The sequence below is a fragment of the Eptesicus fuscus genome, chromosome 8 (genome assembly GCF_027574615.1).
Source record: "Eptesicus fuscus isolate TK198812 chromosome 8, DD_ASM_mEF_20220401, whole genome shotgun sequence".
Lineage (NCBI taxonomy): Eukaryota > Metazoa > Chordata > Mammalia > Chiroptera > Vespertilionidae > Eptesicus > Eptesicus fuscus.
The window spans coordinates 13,788,718-13,811,506 of record NC_072480.1 but is presented as its reverse complement, the minus strand read 5'-3'; the positions used below and the strand labels follow the sequence as shown (position 1 = coordinate 13,811,506).

Sequence of the window (22,789 nt, the reverse complement as noted above, 5' to 3'; positions counted from 1 at the left end):
TGGGTGTTAAAGATCCATGCTCTAGAGCATAAGATGACAAAACATTTTTAGTAAAGGGCAGACAATAAAAATTTTCAGTTCTGCAGTCATATGCTCTCTGGAACAACTACTCAACGCTGCTGTTATAGTGCAAAGCAGCCACAGACAATATGCGCACCTGAGTTCCCATAAAACTTGATGTGCAAAACAGACAGGGGCCAGGATTGGCCCATGAGCTGTATGTAGTTTGCTGACTAGTGCTCAGAGGACTGGGAACATTATTTCACAGTACTGTCATGTAAGGCGAACAGCAAAACGTGTCTCTACTTTTAAGGGACAACAGCCGGAAGTTCAAAATATGTCTCCCCTTCAGAGCCACCATGCGGTTCACACTTGCTGAGCACCTGCTGTGTGTCCTGCAAGTTGCTAAATGACTTTTACTTGCTACCTGATTTAATCCACTCCTTCCCATGACCCTTTGAGGTAAGTATTATTCCTTTTGGAGAAGGAGATCAACTCTCAGTGAAATTTGCTCACTGGCCAAGGCCGCCCAGCTGGCATGACAGGGCAGGATTCCAGTCCTCATGCTCATTCTAGTTGTAGCAAGAGGCCCTTCAGCAGAGGCTCGGAACCAAACCGAGACGTGATGCTGCTGGGACTCTTTGAAACAAAATCAGGAAAAGACTGGAGTTGGGTTTGTTTCCACCACCCGGTCCAAGATTCATTGCTCTTTTATTTTCTAAACTCTGAAAACTCTAGCTTTTCTGGTCAAGTCTCAGTAGTCGCCTCTCGGCACAGAATTCCCACCTAAGGGTTTGTATTCTTCCTGTGGAAGGAAAGGAACCGGGTGCTCCTCCCACTTTGCTGGAAGAAAGGAGGCAATTGTCAGCGTTCTGACGTCCCTTGGGGCCAGCAGCTCTCACTGGTGCCCATCCCTGCAGGGCTGCCGGCAGAAGGGCCGGCGCCTAGGCCTTGTGCAGGGGGGTAGTGCACATTAGCAGAAGGGAGAGGTCAAGTGGTCTTCCTGTTGGATTATCAAAAGCATATTTAACATCATAGCCTGTTTTAAAGGTTTTAAAAAGTGATGTTTAGGAAAGTAAACCACAGACGCTCTGGCAGGTGTGTTAACACCGGAGGGCCGAGAGGTAACGCTCTGGTGCTGCTACGTCTGTAGCAGGAAGGCTGCTGCTTAGAAGCTGAGCTGAGCCTGGAGCTGGGGGCAGCACAGCGCTATAAAGAGCACACACCTGGGTGCGACTCCTGCATGAAACCCCGACTCCACCTGCCACTTGGTAGCCGGGGTTCCACACAAGCCTACCCTCTACCCTTAGCATCAGCAGAATGGGTGACAAAGGGGTCTGGGAGCCCCCAAATAGGGTGGCCAGGGAAGGGATGGGATTTGCAGGTACCACGGACACTACCTGGGCCCTGGCCCACTTTTTCCTGGAAACTGTCTCTGTGAGTCTCTTCGAAAGGAGGAGTGGGCAGAGGATGCCAACCTGTGACTGTTGGGAGGCCATCGGAGCCCTGACCGCAAACTGCCTGTGTCCTCCCTCAAAGGGTCACACTGGCTCTCGGAGGCATTGAGAGATGTTGCCGTTCACGGAGCTTGAGTTTCACAGCTGAAGGAACAAATGAACGTTTCACTCCCTGTGCTTTATCTCCGGCCTCAGACTCGGCCTTGTCCCCGTCTATTAGGAGTGCAGGAGCTGAATGACAAGGGGCTAATGCACATCTGGTCAGAAGTTAATCACCAGCTGGTACCCCAGGTTTCTCATAACTCCAGGCACCTCTGGCCCCTGCTTGGCTCTGTGGCTCCAAGACAGACCGGAATGACCTAATGATCCTGGCGCAGCAGGGGACCTCGCCCCTTGCTGAAGAGGATCTGTGATCGCACACATCCAGTTCCTTAAGCCTCAATGACTTCCCGCTGCAGGCCACCCGACCCTCATGGCTTAGCATTAGCTAGCTGCTTTTAAGCACACCTGGTGGGCTGCCTTTATCCTGTGACCCCCTCAGGAACTGCTCCTGAGGACAGCAGGCCAATTTGCTGGCCCTCAGAGTCACCATGAAAACCAGCCGGAAACCACAGCTCCTACTGCCTAACCCTAAGCTGCACAGGAACCAGCTTGAAGGCTCTCCTCTCCCGGCCGCCCCCAAACTTCCAACAATTCTCCCCACGGTCCCAGGTGCTAGGCAAGGATGCCGATGCCGTGCTCACCTGCAATAATCCCCAAAAGCTTTCTCCCTATGACCCAAAGCCACAGTGCCTGTGAGGAAGGGGCAAGAGAATTTCAACCAGGACTGAAAGTGGCATGTTGTCAAAGAGCCTGGGAGTGGCGGGAGGCTTCCTCTGCTCTGTGCACGCAAATCCCTAGAGCCTCGGACAGCAAGGTCGCCCTCCCCGCCTCCCTCGCCAGGCCCCGTTCAGGTGTGCTCAGGGCTGGTGAGAAGGAAGGATAAAGGAAAGGAGGGTGGAAGGCTGAATAGTGTTCTCCCAAAACCCATGTCCATCAGGAACCTCCAAATGTCTCCTTATTTGGAATTGGGGTCTTTGCAGATCTAACTAGTTAAATGAAGATAAGCTCATAGTGGACTATGGTGGCCCCTAAATCCAATGATGTGTTCTTAGAAGAAAGCTGTGTGAAGACACAGAAAAGAGGGTGATATGAAGATGAGGCAGAGATGGGAGTAGTGCAACTGTAACCTAGGACTGCCAGCGGCCACCTGAAGCCAGGTGAGTCCTTGGCAGAGAGTCATCTCCCTCAGAGCCTCCAGAAGGAATCAACCCTGATGATGCCTTGATTTTGTACTTCTGCCCCCACAACTGTGAGAGAATAAATTTCTGTTGTTTGAAGCCACCTTACTTGTGCTACTTTGTTGTGGCAGCCCTAGGAAATTAATACAAAGGGAAGGAAGAAAATATGTTTTTCACAGCTTATTATATGCCAGATGCCACATTTGACACATTCACATGCATTACCTCATTTAATCCTCAAAACAACTCTGAAGGATAAATATTATCCTTACTATTCTCATTTGACCAATGAAAAACTTTCACTGAGTAAATAACTTGTCTCGGGTCATTAAACTAGAAAGAGGCAGAGCTAAATTCTCTCTTTGTCCTGTTCCTCTTCCCCTCAGAGCCTAGAAAGGGAGCACGTTAGTGTAACAAGCCGCCGTTTGCTAATACATCCTTGGGAGAGATCATTCTGATATTACATATCATTGCAAGTAGGGCCATCCACACATGGTCCTCCCGTTATGGCCCTGCCAGTGGCATCTTAGTGTCCAGGCAGAGGAGCTGTTCCATGGGTGAGCGGATGCGGAGAAGGGCCCTCCACCCCTACAAAGCACACCATGTCCATTTCTGAATAGACATGAGTGGGGTTGGCATAACAAGATTCTCAGTGCTGTTCCTCCTGACACCCAGAGATAATCATGACTAGTCATTGCAAAGGTATTGCGACACCTGTCAAAGTCAACATCAAGGTCAAATAAGATGGTGGTGGTGCAGATGATGAAACTCAGGACGTTCACAATTTTTGTCCATAGGAAGCCTCAGGCTGTTCAAGTGGAAAGGATAATATATGAGCCCTGTAATGGGATAAATAGTGTCTCAAAAATTCATGACCACCCAGAACCTATGAATGGGACCTTATTTGGAAATAGGGTCTTTGTAGATGTAATCAAATTAAGACGAGGTCATACTTGATTAGCATGGGCCCAGAATGCAGTATAACTGGAGTCTTTATAAGAAGAGGGAGGTTTGGACATACAAACCTGAACACCCGGGGAGAAGTCGGCCTGTGAAGGTGGAAGCAGAGGTTGGAGCTGTGCTGCACAGGGACACCTGTGCACACCAGGACCTGGCAGAGGAAAGGCCCTTCCCTAGAGCCTTCAGAGTAGCACAGCCCTGCCAGCAACCTGAGTTTGGACTTCCGGTCCCTGAGCGATGGGATAATAAATTCCCATTGTTTTAAGCCACCCAGTCTGTGGTACAGTCGATCCTCATTATTTTCAGATTCTGTATTTGCAAACTTACCTACTTGCTAAAATGTATTTGTAACCCCAAAACCAGCACTCTCAGAGGTTTCATAGTCATTCTTGGACATGTACATGGACGAGAAAAATTTGAGTTGCCCAACACATGTTTCTAGCTAAGGTCAAACAAGGCGATTCACTACATTCTTGTTTCAGTTCTCATACTATAAACAAGTGACCCTTTCTTACAATCTATTTAGTGCTACATTCCCGCATTTATATCCTTTTTGTTGGTGATTCAAATGCCCCCAAGTATAGTGCTGAAGTGCTGTCTAATGTTCTTCAGTGCGAGCAGGCTGTGAAGTGTCTTACAAAGAGAATATGGAGAGCAGATAAACTTCATTCAGGCATGAGTTACAATACTGTTGGCTGTGAGTGAGTCCAATGTTAATGAATAACAATATATATTAAATAAGGGCTCTTTAAACTGAAACACACAAAAAACAAGGTTTTAACCTTTTGCACTCAGATGTCGAGTGTGACTCAACACGGTTAGCATCGGTAGCAGCTCGTATGTTCAATTGTATTGAATGTATCAATAATTTGAAATATAAAAAAATCCAAATAAATAAGTTTGTATGAAAAGAAATTCCAGTTTTTTATTCTACTGCCGCGCTTTGTAAAATCTGGGGTATTTAAAAAATTAAATCCCGAGTAGAATAAATGAATCGAGAAAAAAGCAAGCGAGTGCAAAGGGATATATTTATCAGTTGGTGAAAATGTTGTGAGCAGAGGTTCCCAGGAACCTAGCTCTACATTTCCTCCAAGAGCAATGGTTGAGTATTTGCTAATTCAGTATTCTGAAGACTTTATAGAACAGAACTACGTGAAATAATGAGAACTGATTGTACTTTCTTACAGCAACCTAGGAAACCAAAACAGGCCCATTTCATACTCACCCAGAATCTTGCAGGCCTCTTGGATGAGCTTAATGGTGATGATGTCATCATACACTGTGTACGTCATGAAGGCATCTTGCACTGCAGTAGAAGCTCTGAAAGATAAGTTATGGTGCAGTAAAAACCCAGCAGGTGGAGCTTTGCCCCAGTAATACATCTACTGACCCAGCAAGATATAACATAGCAGGAGCGCTCCTGATCATAAGGAATGTAAGACAGTGGGGTGACTGGGTATAAATTTCTCCAAGAAGCCTTCCCTGGACCCCAAATTGGCCAAGAGCTCCCTTCTCAGATACCCACAGTAGGCTATGTGTTTACCAACCTAAGTCAAGATTCTTGATCTTACCCCCTAGGCGGAGCTCCTTGAGCATGGGCACTGGGACTTATTTTTATCTTTGAACCTCCAGCAAGTGGTGCTGTGCTTGGCACATGTAAGAACCTAATACATGGTAGTGAACTTGGAACTCAGTGGTCTTGGAGCCTTGTTCTCTGAAGCAGGCAGAGCCACTGCTTGAGAATCTCGCTATTTTAACCCTGTGGTTGTCTAGTTAGTAGAAGTTACTTTGGTCTTGCAATAGCTAACCAAACCTGGTGAAAAGAGGCTTAACCTGGTAGTCAGAAATCTTGCACACTTGGCTTGGTCCTTGTATGAACCATTAAACTATAAATAGCAATTTAGTTAATCCCAGGGGAAGGAGGCTGCGCAGGCAATGCTTTCCTGAGAAAGGGAGGTTTGACTGACACTGACGGATGGGTAAGCAAAGAAGAACATTCTGGACTGAAAGAATAGGCTCCAAGGCAGCATAGAGAATGAAGACTAGAAAACAGTACAGAGCATTTGAGTTCATGCCAGAAGAACACATCAGGGAATCCCAGAAATGGGAGAGTTGTAGAATTTCCTAATTGTTCAATTTCCACCCTATACTATCTCTGGCTACTGGTCTTCCAGTTGCCTCTAGAATGCTTCCAGTGACAAGAAGTTCACGCCTCTGCAAGGCAGCACATCCCATTTCTAAACCGTTCTCTTTGATAGAAAGTTCCTTCTTATGTTGAACTAAAACCTACTTCTGGGCCCTAAAAATACCTTCTATTTGTTGAGCATCTCCTTTGGCCAAGAGATGACAGATTATTTCTGATTGTCCTGTTTACTGTTGAGGAAACTGATGCTCAGGAAGTTTAAGCGTCTTACCAGGACCACCCAGTGGACAAGAGAAAGATCTGGACTCTGTGCTCCATAGCCCATATAATGCCTGCATTTGCCACTGCAGTTTCACTGATCCTCCCTAGTCTGCCCTCCAGGGAAATAATATTTGAAGATACTTATTCATTCTTAAGTCTTTACTTTTTTTCTGGGCTAAACACTCCTTTATCTTTCTGGAATTCATCTTCCTCACTGTAAAATGGAAAAATAATACCTGTCCCACATTTCTGACAGGAGTATTGATGAGGATAAAATAGGTTAACTGACATGAAAGAGCTCAGAGAAAGTGAGGAGCACACACACATAGGCAAGGAGGAGCCACAGTGATAACGAGGACATCACTGAACCAGAAGTTCTCTGGGTTTGCCTCCACCTCAAGAATTCCCATTTTGGTCCAAGTCTCTACAGAGAGTCTCTAAGCATCGTCAGGTGCAGCTGTTCAGAGAAGCTGACTGTGGCCCAGGGGAGATGGGGGGTGTGCAGTTAGCCACCATTACTCATTTAAGCGGGGTGCTCTCGCCATGTTGATATCACCCTCCACCCACATCCCTGGGCCTGCAGGCCTGTGTGACAACACATGCCCTCCTTCTGGGCCTAGGAGCAAAAAGAAACATAATGGGCAAGACCCAGGTTTAAACTTGACATGTCATAATGTGCTCTGAAGTACCCAGAAGGAGTGTTTCATCTCCAGGACCCTTGGAAACGTAACAAACTCTGTGGCACTCCCCAGGCCTCTGGTGGGAGCATACGTTCATCCTCGCCTGGGGCTGGCGGCCTCTTCTTCCCTGTAAGCTGCACTGATGATACTCTAATGTCAAATATTTCATTGGTTTGTATATAGGTTGCACGTTTCTGGAATGCCAGACAAGCCCAGACTGTTATAGTTACACAGGCCTTGTATATTTATTGATCTGCATGATCTTGCATATGACACTTCCCACAGAGTCTGTGCACACTTGCATATACAGTCATTCAAGCTGTTTCTTCGAACAATATGTTCACCAAGATTTAAAAAAATAAACCAATTGGTATCTTTCTAATGAGATAGCCATGCCTGTGATAAGAAGAAGGGAAGAAAAAAAGAAAGACCATCAGAAAACATTTTGAAGAGATTAGGGGTTGGAAAAAGCAACAAATGTTGGAAATAAAGATAGAGTTAGATGTTTCCAGCTCACACAAAGAGGAGTGCATTTCATGTAACATGAAAAATGTCAACCACATAGGTGGTCATATATACACATAATTAGGAGATGTAGCGAATCAATATTTAACTGGAATCGTCAGCAATTAAATGTATATTCTCCTTTAGTTAGTTCCAACTAGTAAGATCCAAAATATCTGGGCAGGAAACTAATGCCAGATGCCTGTTCCAGAATAACTTGGGAAGCAAAATAAACATACAGGTTCCTGGAAATTGATATATCTTTAACCACTGTCTCAGATGACTCCCCAGGTCTGGAGAACACTTCTAAGATTTAATCTGACAAAGCAACAAATTAAAAATTACAGATCTTATTACATTGTTCAACATTACCAAACTGATGTAATCCGCAGGAAAATAAATAGCACTTTGTAGCAAGTTGCAGGCCAAGAAAATGGACCAATTCCAAGCTATGGGCAATTAATTGTTCCTTCAAGAGCTCCCTTCTGGTAGGTAGGCAATTCATGTAACACACTTGTGTGTCACCGTGTGACTCAAAGTGTAGCTGGTGAGGTCCTGACAGTTGAAGGCTTGGCCTGGTGTCATGACCATCTGGTATTTAGAAGCACTGATGGTCATTCTAGGCAGTCCTCCCGTGGGCTCCTCCAGCTCCCCAAGACTTTCATCCAGCCATCTCCCCTATTCATTCTACCTAAAGTGCCTGAGATGGGCCATGTCATTTCCTTCCTCCCAACCTTCCCACAACTCTCCCTCCATGGGAAGGGCCCTCACTCCCTCTTATCTGGCTAACTTCTGTTCCTCCTTCCCAACTCAATCTAAGAATCACCAACTTGCCCTAACCGGTTTGGCTCAGTGGATAGAGCATCGGCCTGCGGACTGAAAGGTCCCAGGTTTGATTCCAGTCAAGGGCATGTACCTTGGTTGCGGGCACATCCCCGATGGGAGGTGTGCAGGAGGCAGCTAATCGATGTTCTAACTCTTATCGATGTTCTCTCTTATCGATGTTTCTAACTCTCTATCCCTCTCTCTTCCTCTCTGTAAAAAATCAATAAAATATATTTAAAAAAAAAGAATCACCAACTTGAGCGGTTGTTCAGAGCCACAGTCAAATTCAGGCATCTCCCTTCAGAGCGCCTGAGCCTTCCCAAATGTATCTGTCTTAGTTCTGAATGCACATGTAACCTTTGATTTACCTGTCCACATGCTTCTTAGACAACAGAGTCCCAAGGGGGAGGAATATGTCATTTGCTTTTACATCTTCAATACCTCATATTTTAACTGGGACACAATAGGAGCCTGGTAGATATTTATAAGAGAATTTAGAAGCTGTGAGAGACATAATTAGTTTTTATTGATTTCAGAGAGGAAAGAAGAGGGGATAGAGAGAAACATCAATGATGAGAGAATCATTGATTGGCTGCCTCCTGCATGCCCCCTACTGGGGATTGAGCCCGAAAACCAGGCATGTACCCTGACCGGGAATCGAACCATGACCTCCTGGTTCATAGGTTGATGCTCAACAAACTGAGCCACACTGGCCGGTGCAAGGGACCTAGCTAGACAGAGGCGTACATGTTCACTGTGTGTGGGTTAAAAAATCTGGGAGTGCATCCTGGCTCTACCACAATCGAGATAAAGGACTTAAAACAAATCTCACGGCGCTTCCATTTCTTCATCTTTAAAATAATAGTATTAGGTTAGGTCATTGTTTCCATGGAAATGTTTATGTACAATCTCCCCTTAAGCTCCCTTCCATTCTCCCCAGACAACACAATGTGATCTGCTGAGAAAAACACTGGCACTTAAACCAGCAGTTCTCAAGGTGTGTTCCATGGAACCTCTGGAAGTCCCAAAGATGCTTTTAGGTGTCCATGAGGTCAAACGCTTTTCATAATAAATTAAGGCATTTGTCTTTTTTACTGATTAATAGTGCACTAGTTGTGCAAAAAAGCATTGGTGGGTAAAACGGCTGGTGCCTCAGCGTAAACCAAGGCGTTGGCGCTGCTCTGTACTAAGGAGGCTTTGTCATCTTCACTGCCCCACCCTCACAGTAAAAAATAAAATAAAAATGCTAGTTTCACTTCAGATTGTCTTTAATGAAGCGGTAACAATTGCCAACTTTATTAACGCTGGCCCTGAGTACAATCTTTTGAATAATCCGTGTAACGACACGAGAAGCCCGCATCCAGCACTTGCGCTGTGCAGGCCATGCGGATGGCCACCTCAAGGAAAAGCTCCCACGAGTGATTTTCTGAGCTGATTTAGCCCCTGTTTTCATGGGACATCACTTTCTGTTTGAAAGAGTCACTGACAGATGAACAACGGTTATTCAGACTTTGATATTTGGTAGATATTTTTCTTAAAAAAAAAAAAAGAACAAGCTTAGCTTGTCATTCAAAGAAAATAACTGACAGAATTTGTTGCCAATGAGAAAAATCAAGCTTTTGAGTGAAAACTAGAATTTTGTAAAATTTGCATCAGCTACTGTGAGCTCATTAGCTTCTCGATTCTTAGAGGCTTTGAAGAGATCGTGGTTTGATATTGTATAATGTATTATGTCAAAATTCATAAGATCTGCAAAACGCAGCGAGTCAATATATTCCAAATGACTAATACACGATACTAAGAAAGGGCAGTAAAAAGTTTATTGCAGAGTGTAACAAGGCGTAAGAGTATATGACAAAGGTCATTGCCGTGGTCCCACACTCAACATCGTAACTGATCCCTGAGAAACCACCACAGGCAGAGCTTTCATGGGATTTAAAAGAATTTCCACAATTATCTGAAACGAGTATTAAGTACTTCCTCCTACTATATATTATGCACATAGTTCAACGAAAAACCACAGATCACAACAGGGCACAGAAAATAAAAACGTTGATATCTTCTAGTAAGTCAAGCATTGACGAGATTTGCAAAATGTAAAACAGTGTCACGCTCCTCAACATTTTTTAATTTGAATAATAGTTATTTTTCAAAAAAGTATGTTATTTATGCCTCCATGCAATGGGTTTGTTATTGTTATTTTTAGATGAATTAATGAATAACCATTTTAAAATTTCTCAGTTTTAATTTCTAATATAGTGAATCTCAATAGCTAAAAGCTCTTCGGGATCTTCAATAACCTTTAAGAGCAGAAAGGCTTCCTAAACCCAAAATGTCTTGAGAACTTCTCATTTAAACCCAGCGTGAATCAGATGTACTTTGGAAGCTGATGAAGCTAAGGCTTTGGGGCAAGAAGCAGCCCTGCCCAGCCCCCTCTCCTTTGGAGCCATCTGCAGCCTGGGGGCTCACCCTGAATGCCCTGATGGTTCCTGGGTGCCTGTGGGAGGGCCTGCAGGCCACCCTGCCCCCAGAGCCATTCCTCTTGGTAGATTCAACAAGCATCCAGATCTTAATATGAGCTCCCCAAAAGCCATCTGAAGGAGAGGCTGCAATTCTCTGATTCCCAGAGAACTTGCCCAAATGTAGCAGCAGGAGGGGGCACAGGTGTGAGACATGCAGGGGGAGATTAAGGGCTGGTGTTCTCATAGGATTTGCCAGTGGAGAGAAGCATACCTCTGGGAACTGCTGGGAACGTTGTAGATGTGCTGAAAGAAATGTGTCTACGCTATCAATAAAAATACAACACAATAAAAACAATTTTTAGCCAACCATGTTAGAGGAATATTCATTCTATTCTCTTTGTGAAAAAAAAAAAAAGATCTTATTAAATCATTGTCATTGGAATGAGTAAACCAAAAGCAGCCAAATATGCAGAAAAAATACCATGAAAGTGAGTCGGGTAGCTAAATAATGATAGTAATAGTAAATAAATGTTACCTTTAGAGCTTTTGGTGTTTATGCTATCTGTCAGGTTTTTAATTTTTTTTTTTCTCATTCTAAATAAGTACTCACTTTTGTAGCTAAATTTTTACTTGTACTTTAATACTCTTTTTAAAACTAGACTCCAAATTATATAATGGCAGGCCTTATAATGTCTGTTTCTACTCCTGCTAAATTTATCTACCATATATTTCCACCAAGCAAAATTATTTCTCAAGCTTTACTTTCAATGGCCTTTATTAGAAAAATAATCAATATTTTGTATGCATAATAATATAATGTTAAATACATTTCTTAAATTTCCTAAGCCATTGGATATTCTAATATGACCTTTTGGGGAGTAAATCTCCCAATTGAAGTATTCTAACCAAGTGGTTTTCTCCATGCCTTCTAGTTCTAATGACCTATGACCTTAGGCAGCCAGAAAAATCAACAAATATTCATGGCCAGGGGTGGACTAGGAGTGGGGAGACAGGCAGCATTCCTGGGTAAAAGTTAAACAGTAGTAACTCTCTGATTTCAGGTACTTTTTATCTAGGCTTTATTAATGGAAAAAGTTGAGAAATTGAAGGGAGTAGGTGCTTTCAGTCTCTAAGGAAACAATGAGTCGATGGAACGGAGGAGGTATAGAAGTAGGAGAAGGAATGGGAACCGTCCTTTTCTGTCTCAAATTGTTTTTCACCGTATTTGAAGGGATTTTTTCCCCCCAAGATTCAGAATGCTAGGAGCATCTTATTCAGTAAGAACAAAATCCCAAGACTGTATAGAGAGGGAGCCTTGAACATTTTAGGTCATAGAGTTCTTGGGTAGTCTGATGAATACCACAGACCCTCTCCCCAGAAAATACATGTAGACACTTGTATACATTTCATAGATGATTTCAGAGGTTCTCAGACACTCTCAGGCCCATCTATAAACCTCTGGTTAAGACCTTGACAGAGAGAAGCCGTGTCATACTCTCCACTTCCCTACTAAAAGGATTGGTTTGGGCTTGGTGGTTATCATCCATCAAACATTTATTGATTCACCTTACATTGATACACACATAGATTCATTCCATCTTCCTGAACTTGTTTATACATGGAGAAGACATGTCAGACATGGTGGATCTACTCATAACCTCTTTTTAGAGACCCTGCCCTCCAAAGTCCACCTGTTTGGGCTACAAGTACTTGACCAAAGTTGGACCATCCAAGCCTCTGTCTCAGGCTTCTGGAATTTATACCCTGAGAAACCGAACCAATCAGATGATGGTGATCTCTAAGAACTAAGAGATTTGCAGAGAGAGCCGAGAAAATCCTACCTAATAATAGACAAATATGCAAATTGACCGTACCTTCGCTATGCCCATGATTGGCCAGGAGGGGCGGGGGGGGCGGGACTCGGGGTGGCCGGGGTAGCTGATTGGGCCGGTGGGATGCTGAGCTGCGTCGCCAGCAGCGGCACGAGCTCAGCGTCTGCGCCATGGCTGTGCTGCGGCACAGAAGGGGCCTCTGGGGCAGTGAGCTGACGTTCCACCGTGCGGACCATCAAAAGCGGGGGAGCTGAGTGCCTGAGTGGACAGGCACTCAGCTCCCCCACAATCGAAAGCAAAAGTGTGGGAGCTGGGTGCCTGTCTGCTCAGGCAGCAGGCCTTTCAGAAGCCTCCGCCATGCCAGAGGCTTCTGAAAGGCCTGGTGCACCAGCGATCAAAAGGAAAGCGTGGGAGCTGGGTGCCTGTCCACTCAGGCACCAGGCCTTTCAGAAGCCTCCGGCGCCTGGTGCACCAGCGGACAGGCACCTAGCTCCCCGTGATCGAAAAGGAAAGCGTGTAGGGGACCCTACACGTGCATGATTCAATCATGCACTGGGCCTCTAGTAGAGTAAATATGAAGACAGGCACAGAAATGGAAACTGGCCTGTTGAGCTTGCATTTCCTCTAGGTCTCTCTGCACTTGCCACAAGCGAGCTCTGTGAGTCCCCTGAATCCTCCTAGTAACTCCTGGAAACTCGTTCACATAGAGAATTGCTGATCCTTTCAAACAAAATTCTGGAGTAAGTTCCACAACCAAAGTGCCAGCTGCTTCACCTCTGCCAGTCACCCTAGTCCTCACAAGTAGAGGAGGTGAGCACCATTATTATTCCCATTTACCAGTGCAGACACCAAGGCTCAGAGACCTCAGCAACCCTCTGCGGTTAGACTATCATTTCAACTCCTTTCCTTCTTACACATAACTATGTATTCTGATCCTTAGCGACTTCTCCGCTTTCATCTCCTACCAGACTCTGGCTCATGGTACTCCAGTCACAATGGATTTTCTTCTCAAATTCACCAACGTCCTACCTCAGGACCTTTGCACTGGCTGTTCTCTGCCAGGATCACACATACTTCCCTGTCTCAAAACTGGCTGGCTCCTCCTGCCTTTCAGCTCAACTATCACCTTTGCAAAGGGGTCTTTTTTTGAGCACTGCAGGGACTGGCATCTTCGCGCTCTGGTCACTATCAAGTGCCCTATATTTTTATAGCACTCAGCACAATCTGAGAAATGTTTATCTATTTTTAAAATTCACTTGTTTATTGTCTGCCACCCACATTGGAATACACATTCCCAGTGCCCTTGTCAGTTCCCTTCACCACTATTCCCAGTGCTGAGAATTCTGTTTGGCACATACGAGGAGCTAACTACATATTTGTTGAATAAATAAACTTGCTCAAGTCAAACAGCTAGTAAATGAGCTGGGAAAAAGGTAAAGCTGTATCCCACTCCCGGAGCCCCATTCTTCCCCGTCTATTAGTTGTGCCTCATTGTTAAGTCTTGATAAAGTTTTCAGCCAGGAGATTATAAAAGAGTAGTTCACATAACTAGAAATCTATAAGTCTAGGCTATATGAAGGCAATAAACAATGCAGGCAAAGGACGAGAAATATATGTTACTGATTATTTCATATAAAATAAGATTTATATCATAAAGTTTAGAGCCATACTTCATTTTACCTAATTATTTTTTCTTAAAATTTGTGTAGGAATTGATGGGTTTCTCTTTTTTAGCTAAAAATTTTATTATAAAAGTACCAGGAACTTTGTTATTAAATGTGACTTGAAACAAATCCTTTTACACAGCAAATAATCCTGTGTTAATTTGCATTTTATAAGATAAATTTTTTTGCACTATAGGTATGTTTTTGTTTTTTTTTAAAACAAGTTCTAAAATGATGTAATTTTCATCATTAGCTAGGCTTTGATTTTGGTTTAAAGATGCATTGTTAATGCAATCACAAAGGTGTCTATATACAAACATATCTTTTGAGACTCGATGAGGGAAAGGATTGGTACTTCAAGATTAAAGAGATGAAACCTAACGACAGACGCAGGATACAGCCCCGCTGGGTGTTCTGTTCCCGGACATATTTCTCTGATTTCCTTGCCCCCTTTTGCACCCCTCATGCAAACGTCCTTTTGGCCTTGGAGTTCCTGTGGATTCCAGAGCTTCCTGTCTGTTTGGGAATGCTGTGAGAACTGCCCCTCTAGGAGCAGGAAGAGAAAATGTATCATTCCTCCCAGTGCGGTCACACCAAGGATCCTAACTGGAAAAAGCCTCTTCCATCCACTTCTCGTGGAGAGCTATTTTTTCCCCCCCTGAATTTGCAAAGATATGTTGACTATCTCAACCAATCAGGGTCCTGGTGGCTGGTTTGCTACCTACGCTCTGTAAGTAGGAGAGGGCAGGAGGCCTTCTTTAAGTAGTGTACCTCAGCCTCCTGAACAGCTTGTTGTTTCACCTCCTCTCATGTCTCAGTGCTCCAGCTACATCTGGTTATTTCCAGGTATTTTCAGAGCCCTGACTCTTCTGGGCCATCAGCCTTCCTGACACCAAAGGTCCTAACCAGGAGATCAGATGGTACAAAGATCATGAGTCAAAAATGAATCAACAAAAGTTTATCCCTCCTTCTAATGCGCACTAGTGTTTATGGGGGTCCTCAAGGCAGGGCTGGATTATGGCCCACACTGAGTGTCTGGAAGATTAGTCCAAAAAAAGGAGTAGAGGCACCAAATTATGCTAATTTTAGGAAGCCAGATTTACTCTGGGCAAAGAGGACACCTTACAGCAAGCATGTCAAACTCGCATGCGGCCCACAATGAATATTTTTGTGGCCCAGCCAATGTAACAGTATATAAGAAACGTTTTAATAAAAATTATGAGACTTAAATTTTCAGTATCTTGTTATACATGATTATTAATAACGAACCACAACATTCGCTAATGACTGATTACTATAATCGTGTTGTATTCATTTCCCTTACGCGCCTTACATGCAGGTGCACCATTTCTCTCCACTAATACTAGCAGCGAATGTTTTATCAGCCGATTGCCACGTCATTAGTCTTGGACTGACTTGTTTGGTGTGCGCAACAGGAAATATTTTGCTTTCAGAGAACAAGAAAAACAGGTTTATTTGCATTAGGCTTATTAATTTGTGCAGTTATTCAGTGTCTGGTAAGTTAATGTTTAAGAAAAATACTAATTTTTATTAAAATGTTCTATTATTTTATGTTAACAATTACTCATTTATCTCAGCCCTTTGTATTCAGCATGTCTCTATCAAAATAAACCTACGTTTCTATGAAAATTTAAGCTTTTGTTTTTTTGCGGCCCACATAAACTTAAACCTTGTTTATTTGGCCCATGTTAGCCTTTGAGTTTGACATACTTGCCTTAGAGCAGTAGCAAAATTCATAACAGTAGCAAAATTACAGTTATGAAGTAGCAATGAAAATAATTTTATGGTTGGGGGTCACCACAACATGAGGAACTGTATTAAAGGGTCGTGGCATTAGAAAGGTTGAGAACCACTGCCTTAGAGGAACACCTGCCTCAACAAGACAAAAGGCACAGTAATCTGACCAGCAACAAAGTGGTGCTTATTAATGTCAAACACATATCATGTGAATGGCGCCCCTCACTGAGCGGGAACAACACTTACTGAGCACCTACTATGTTCTGTGGGTGAAAAGGGGCCACATGCTGACCTGACAAGCTCAGGGAAGGCCTGCGTGGCGGCCTTGCAAACTCAGAGACCTAAAGTAACCACAAAGGATGGTCTGAAACTAAAATGTTTTATTTTTATTTTATTTTTTAAATATATTTTTATTGATTTCAGAGAGGAAGGAAGAGGGAGAGAGAGATAGAAACATCAATGATGAGAATCATTGATCCGCTGCCTCCTGCACGCCCCCCACTGGGGACTGAGCCCGAAACCCAGGCATGTGCCCTTGACCAGAATCAAACCTGGGACCCTTCAGTTCGCAGGCCGATGTTCTATCCACTGAGCCAAACCGGCTAGGGTGAAACTAAAACTTTTTAAATTAAAAAGCAGTTTATGGAGGGTAGTCATGGCCTAGGCTTGTATCTTACCTGACAAAGATCAACTTTGAACCTAACTGAGCCTATTGTCTTTTTTCATCTACTATAACATACCTTTGGGGTGTCAGGGTAACTTGTAACTTCCCTTTTTCTGGACCCCTCATGGCACAACCAATGCACCAGTGGATTTCATGTAACCCACTTGTACCTCCTCCTTTGATGATAATTTATAAAACTAGGTGAAAAACCACCATTCTCCGGAGCATTATCTCAATACATTGAGGTTCTGCTTCCCAGCAATTGTCGACAGTTTGGCTCAAATAAACTCACAAATATTCTTTACAGGTTTGAATGTTTCTTACGTTAACAGCTCTATGAGGCATAGTTTTGCATCGTTTCCCTTTTTTTCAATGAGAAAACAGCTTCCGAGAGGCAAAGCAACCCGCTCAAGAACACACGGTTCCAAGCAGCAGAGCTAGGACTCAAATCCAGTCCAGTGGGACGCACACACCACTGCCCTTCCACTTCTCCCCAACCCACCTGAGGACCAGCCTGGAAAACAGGCCAATAGTGAGCATCAGCTTTCTTTGTTCAGTGCCCACCACTGACCAAGAATTTTTTCTAAGTGTCTTGTTTGAATTATCTCATTTCACACTTGCAACAACCCCAAAGAGTTTATTCATTTTATTACCATTATTTTATGATAAAGCCTCACCACAGAGCGTTTAAGTAACTTTCCCAGGGTCATCCTGAAAGGAGTTAGAGATAGTTAGGGTAAGGGCCCACGGGAAAGGAATGTATATGTGACCTATGGAGGCAGCTCCAAACCACTAGAATGTTCATCTTACAAGAGGAGGGGGGAGCACTGGGGGAGCTTTCAAACTTTGAATCCAATACTAAGCAGGGAAGGAGGAGACCGACCAATTAGGACAAAACACAGGGGACATAAAATGAGGCAGGGTCCAATTAGAAAGTAGCATGAACAGATAAAGAAGCTTCCAGCATTTATAAACCCATTGACAAAGAGACTCTCTGGAAAAGGTTTTTCCCACTTGGCGGACCCCTCCCCAGGGGGAGTTTGTATATGCTTGCAATAAACTTCCACGCTTTTGCTTAAATCTTTTGGTCTACGAATTTTACTCTTCAAACTTCGTAGGACAAGAACCTGGAATCCAGCTTGCCATTAGGGGTATCAGTACAAACTGTAAGCAATGAATTCGGGCTTCAACCCCAAGCTCCAGGACCCCTGCCAAAACCAGCTACAACTCCCTGGGCCCTTGCAGCCATATCCAGTGACTTCTGAGAGTGCAGGTGTTTTATTTGTCAAGTTGGTGCCCAGCCCAGGTCCCCCCAATGGGCAGACTGCACTCAGCACCTCTCCCTTCCTCCTTCTCCGAAGGCTGACCACACACTCTGGCAGCTGACCTTCTCCTGTCCGGTTTGTGACAGAGCAAATGACCCCAGTTTCCCATCTGACGTGGGCCTCAGGTTCTAGCTCCTTCCTACGTCCCAGCTATATAGGTGGTGCTCCTACTTGCCTCGTCAGTCCCCCGAGACTGTGTTTTGTCTGTCCCAGGCACACTACAAAAGCTCAGTGGACGTGGGTTTAAAGAGGCGTGCCTCTCTTTCCCCGCAGAGACTCGGTGAGAACAGAAATCCGTTTGGTTGCCAGTCTCTCTCCCTTCCCCCAGGCAGTGTGCCCATTGGAGAGAGAAGCCTTCACAGTCACAGGCCTGGGTTCCAGGCCCAGCCCAGTTACCCAACGCATGGCCCTCAGCAAGGTCCTCCCTGGGACTCAGTTTCCTCCTGGGTGAAAGGAGACCATGCCTGCCCTGCAGTGTCCTCGCTATAGATCATCACTGAAGGGGCTGGCCCAAAGTAAGCCCTTAATATGAGACCTTCTGGTCTTTCCCTCTCGTACTGAGTTTACCCTTGACAACATAACAGCCGTTTTTTGGTGTGTGTTTTTTGAAGTCTAAGCGTCTTCAAATGTTTCTCTCACCGAGGTAGCTTAGGGAGTTGAAAAGGTCTCCACCTGTAAAACGAGGAGGCCTTGGCTGGGTGATCTCTCAAGCTCCCACCAGCCCACGCTTTCTCTGATCATAATTGCTCAACGTTCCTCCTTGAAATACTGGGAAATAAGGGTTATTTGCCTTTTGAGACCAGTCTTTTTCCCACCCAAACTGTAGCGCTCTAAGGGCATTAGCCCAGAGATGCCACGGAAACAGCCTGAGGCTGCCCTTTCTTAGACTATGGGGGCCAGGGCACACGTGTGAGCACCTGGCTGCTGTGGCCGAGGCAGAGCGGGGCTGAGGCTGCGGAGGCTGCCTGGCTCCCCCTCAGTTTAGCCTGTGTGCGCACGTCTGCTGCACACTCAACTCTGATTACTTCATTTGTAAAATGGAGGTAGGGTGGGGTGAGGAAAATTTTGCACTGATGTTTTTAAGTTGTCTTTACAATACAAAAGCAATGAAAACATATAAAATTAGAAAAATAGATATTAGGGTAAAAGTCGGTCATCCAGCATTTTTATGCTTCTAATTCAATTATTATTATTATTATTATTTTGGTCTTTTTTTTTTTTTCATTCGCATACTCATACCCAGTGGCTATGTAATTTGTGTTTGTTTTGGGAGGTTTTGTTTTGTTTCTTTTTGTTGTTGTTGCTGTTGTTTTGTCATAAAATTGTATAGGCTGCTTCATAATCTTTGCAATCACTACATATAATGCCCATTGCTTTTGCCATTTCATTTGTCTTTTGGTTGGTTTATTTATTTATTTTTAAATATATTTTTATTGATTTCAGAGAGGAAGGGAGAGGGAGAGAGAGATAGACACATCAATGATAGGAGAGAATCATTGATTGGCTGCCTCCTGCACACCCCCTACTGGGGATTGAACCCGCAACCCAGGCATGTGCCATTGACCAGAATCGAACTCAGGACCCTTCAGTCCGCAAGCCACTGAGCCAAACCGGCTAGGGCTTGGTTTGTTTTGAACGTTAAAGACAATTTTTCATTTCATTATTTATAAGTATAAGGCTACATTACATTGCATATATATATATATATGTTGTATATAGGTATATAGGTATATGTGTTTCCATGGGAATAGATTCTCAAGAATAAATTCTCAAGAATGGAATTATTACCTCAAAAGATTTCATCATTTTCAAAGCTTTTGGTGCATGTTGTTGAATTGCTGTCCAAACAGGCTGCACTGATTTACAATGTCATCAGCAGTTACCCATTTTAACCAGAATTAATTATTATAATTTGAAGTTTTTAGAGATTTAATAGGCAAAGCAGTGCCTAATTGTTTTCATGTGCATGCCATTGATTGACTGAGGAAACTAATCATTTTTCTATAATTTTTTATTCCTCCTTCTCCATAGGCCCACATGATTTCTGAGACCCTTTCAGCCTCATCCTCTAACATTTTAAGGCTGGCAGCTTCCAAGAAAGCAGAGGAAAAGCACAAGATTGCAGGAATCAGACAGGCAACTAGATGGAGATGTAAATAACAGTGTGAAGAGTTTACCAGAGGGAGGCAGAGAGGAAACCCTGTAGTGTTAACTAAAGAATACCTAAGGAGGAATTCTGGCTACACTTAAAAGGGATATATTCCCTCTTCTGTGGGATTTCAGCAGCTTTGTTTATTTGCAGTGGAAATAATGCAGGTCCTGCTTCTTTCATGGAATAAAAAGTAGAGTAATGTTGGCATTATTCACATTGGGACCCTGTTCTAAGGCTGGCCTTAGAGACGGAGACTGCTACCTTCCTTAACAGATAGGGTACAGCAGTTTTTTCTGCATCTCATAGGTATGTTTAAGGTACTTGAATTGATCTCCTTAGTAACAAGTAACTGGCTTAATCAAAAGGTTCGTAAAAACCCATAACTCTCAAAAACTGGCAGTTTATCAGCTGTACCAGGAATTCATCTTTCCTTTAATATACTTACTTCAATTTTTCCCATGTCTCTTCACCAAATTTCTCTGTTATAAGAGATTGCAGACAGGTGTTGATAAATCCATACTAGAACACAAAATGAGAGGGAAAGCGTGGATAACGAAGCATAAAACCCTCAGTCCCTGACATCCGAGTGGCCCCTTTAGCACAAGGACAATGGTGTCCTCTTGGGGAAAATTATACCTTTTCCCTGTTTCTCATGAGTTTTCTCCTTTAATAGCTGTGCTCATTCCTCACTCGGGCCAAAGTCATTTCCATACAGAAAAGATAGCAACTAAATTTGAAATCAGATTAGCATTAGAAGTGGTTCATTGTGATCACCTCCGAAATAGGAATTATGTGGCCGGAACAAGTTAAAAAACACCACAGGGGCAGAGGGGTGCTCTGGTGGGGACAACAAGGTCACTCGCCTCATATCAACTCAACAAGGCGTGAAGGACAATTTTCTTTATTTCCTTCATGCGTGTGTGAATGGAGGACGACATAAAAAGTGAAGGAAAATAAAGCAGAGAAAACAACAATAAAGAGCACTGGGATTAACAGGAAGCATTTTCTATTAGGATTGCTCATCAATCTGTGAGCCTCCTCTCTCCCTCCAGATTAAAACAAAATTGTTAAGAGCGTCCATAAATGCCTTTGCTTAGTGAAGGGTGGACCCACCCATGCAGGCCACCCCTCTTTCCACAACACAGGGACCCCTAACCTAGGGGCTTGTGGGGACTGGGTTATATAAAGTACCAAGGGAGCTCAGTTACCTTCAGAAAGTGAAGAATCCTTCTATCTCACAAATATCAAGCTCAAGGTGTTCATATATGAGGATTTCTTAAAGGGAAAGAGGCCAATGCCAACAGGAAGGAGAGAGGCCTAAATTCTAGCAGCTCTTTCCTGGAAACAGAATATATGCCCCCCTTGGAGGGGAGATGACTTGTGGATGTAAGTCTTCTCCCCTCCCCCCATCTTTTCTTGGCTCCACCTGCCCCCATGTGTGACCCAGTCACAAAATCACACCCTTGCCTGAGATTCTCAGAGCACTCTCTACAACTGTCTAGGACTCTGTCTGTGTCCTCATCACCCCAGGATTGTTCTGTTAAAATATCATATGAACACTCTTTCCTTCCTTTCTCTCTTTCTACTTATTTATCTATCTATCTACACATGAACCAATACACACACATATGTAAAAATAATATATATAAATAATATTATATATAATGTATATAAGTAATATTAGATATAATATATATTGGTTTTACATATAAATTGTTTCCCTCCCCTTTGCTAAATTACAAGTTTCTTGGGGTCAGGAAGTGGATGTAATTTACCTCGTATTTTGACTACTGTGCCAAGACAGTGCTGGGACATAGTAGGTATTTAATAAACGAATCAGTATTACATTGAAACCTCAAATCTGAACTCATGAAAACCTTTAAATACCTCCAGGCATTGAAAATTAATACAATGTTAACAAAGATATAAATTGTTTAACCTCGCGATCTTTGCAAAAGAGCTCTGTGTCAGAGAAAAACACCATGGCCACTGCCTAAGCCCTGAGTGCTAGTGATACCCGCCCTTCTCGTGTTCGACAAAGGAAACTGAGGCACAGGGGAGTCTGCGGTCTGCCGCTGGGTCATAATCACATGGGAGAATGTTTCTCAACTTGATGAATTTGGGGTCCGTGAGACGTGGGACAGCACTCGGTCTTCCCTGCAGCCAGTGGCACAGCTAACCTTGGGAGCCCTGGGCATGTAGGTGAGAGAGCAGCCTCTCACCGTGGCCAATTATAAGTGTGCCCTTCTCCTGGTGCTGCCCCTGGAGGGAGCAGAAAGGCAACTGACAGGCTGGCCCTACACAATCTGCTGTGTATGCCCTTGGCCTTTGGAATTTGCCTCTCACGCACCAGGCCACGGGGATGCTCCGTAGACACGGCCCTTACACATTTGAGGGCCTAGTTGGAATGGGCAAGAATGATGAACAGTACTCAAGCTCTCCAACACTCAGGAACTAGCACTGTTACGCTAGTGAGATCATCCACAAGGTAGGGACTCACATTGGCTGGTGGCACCCACGGCTTCTGGGGGCTACTTGAGTAGTCGTGACATCCCTGAGAATCATCAGTGTTCAAAAGAAGCAATTTTTTTAAGCCCCAAACTGTTAAGGTTTACCTAAATCTTTCTCTTATAAAGACGACTTTGCACATTCCATACCCAACCCCCCTTACTGTGCCTGCCATCTGGCTGAGGGACGTCATACAGCTTCAGTGAGTCCAGAGTGGGGTGAGACTTAGATGGCATAGCGTGGGCTCTGGAGCTAGATGGGTTTCTGTCTCTGTGCCTTATAGCTGTGTGGCTTTGGGTAAATTACTTAACCTC

At 43.9% G+C, this 22,789-nt stretch overlaps 1 protein-coding gene across 1 annotated transcript in view; it reads right to left on the bottom strand.

Annotated features, from left to right (window-relative positions):
* Window positions 1-20,480, bottom strand: part of LOC103295621 (guanylate cyclase soluble subunit beta-2-like) — a 64,265-nt gene extending 43,785 nt beyond the window's left edge. Inside the window, exons 1-2 of the mRNA XM_054720278.1 lie at window positions 20,413-20,480; window positions 4,923-5,017 (exon numbers count right to left, since the gene is read on the bottom strand). Of these exons, the coding sequence (XP_054576253.1) occupies window positions 4,923-4,989 (67 nt within the window). The 5' untranslated portion in view covers window positions 4,990-5,017; window positions 20,413-20,480. The remainder of the gene's footprint in view (window positions 1-4,922; window positions 5,018-20,412) is intronic.
* Between the last annotated feature and the right edge of the window lie 2,309 nt (window positions 20,481-22,789).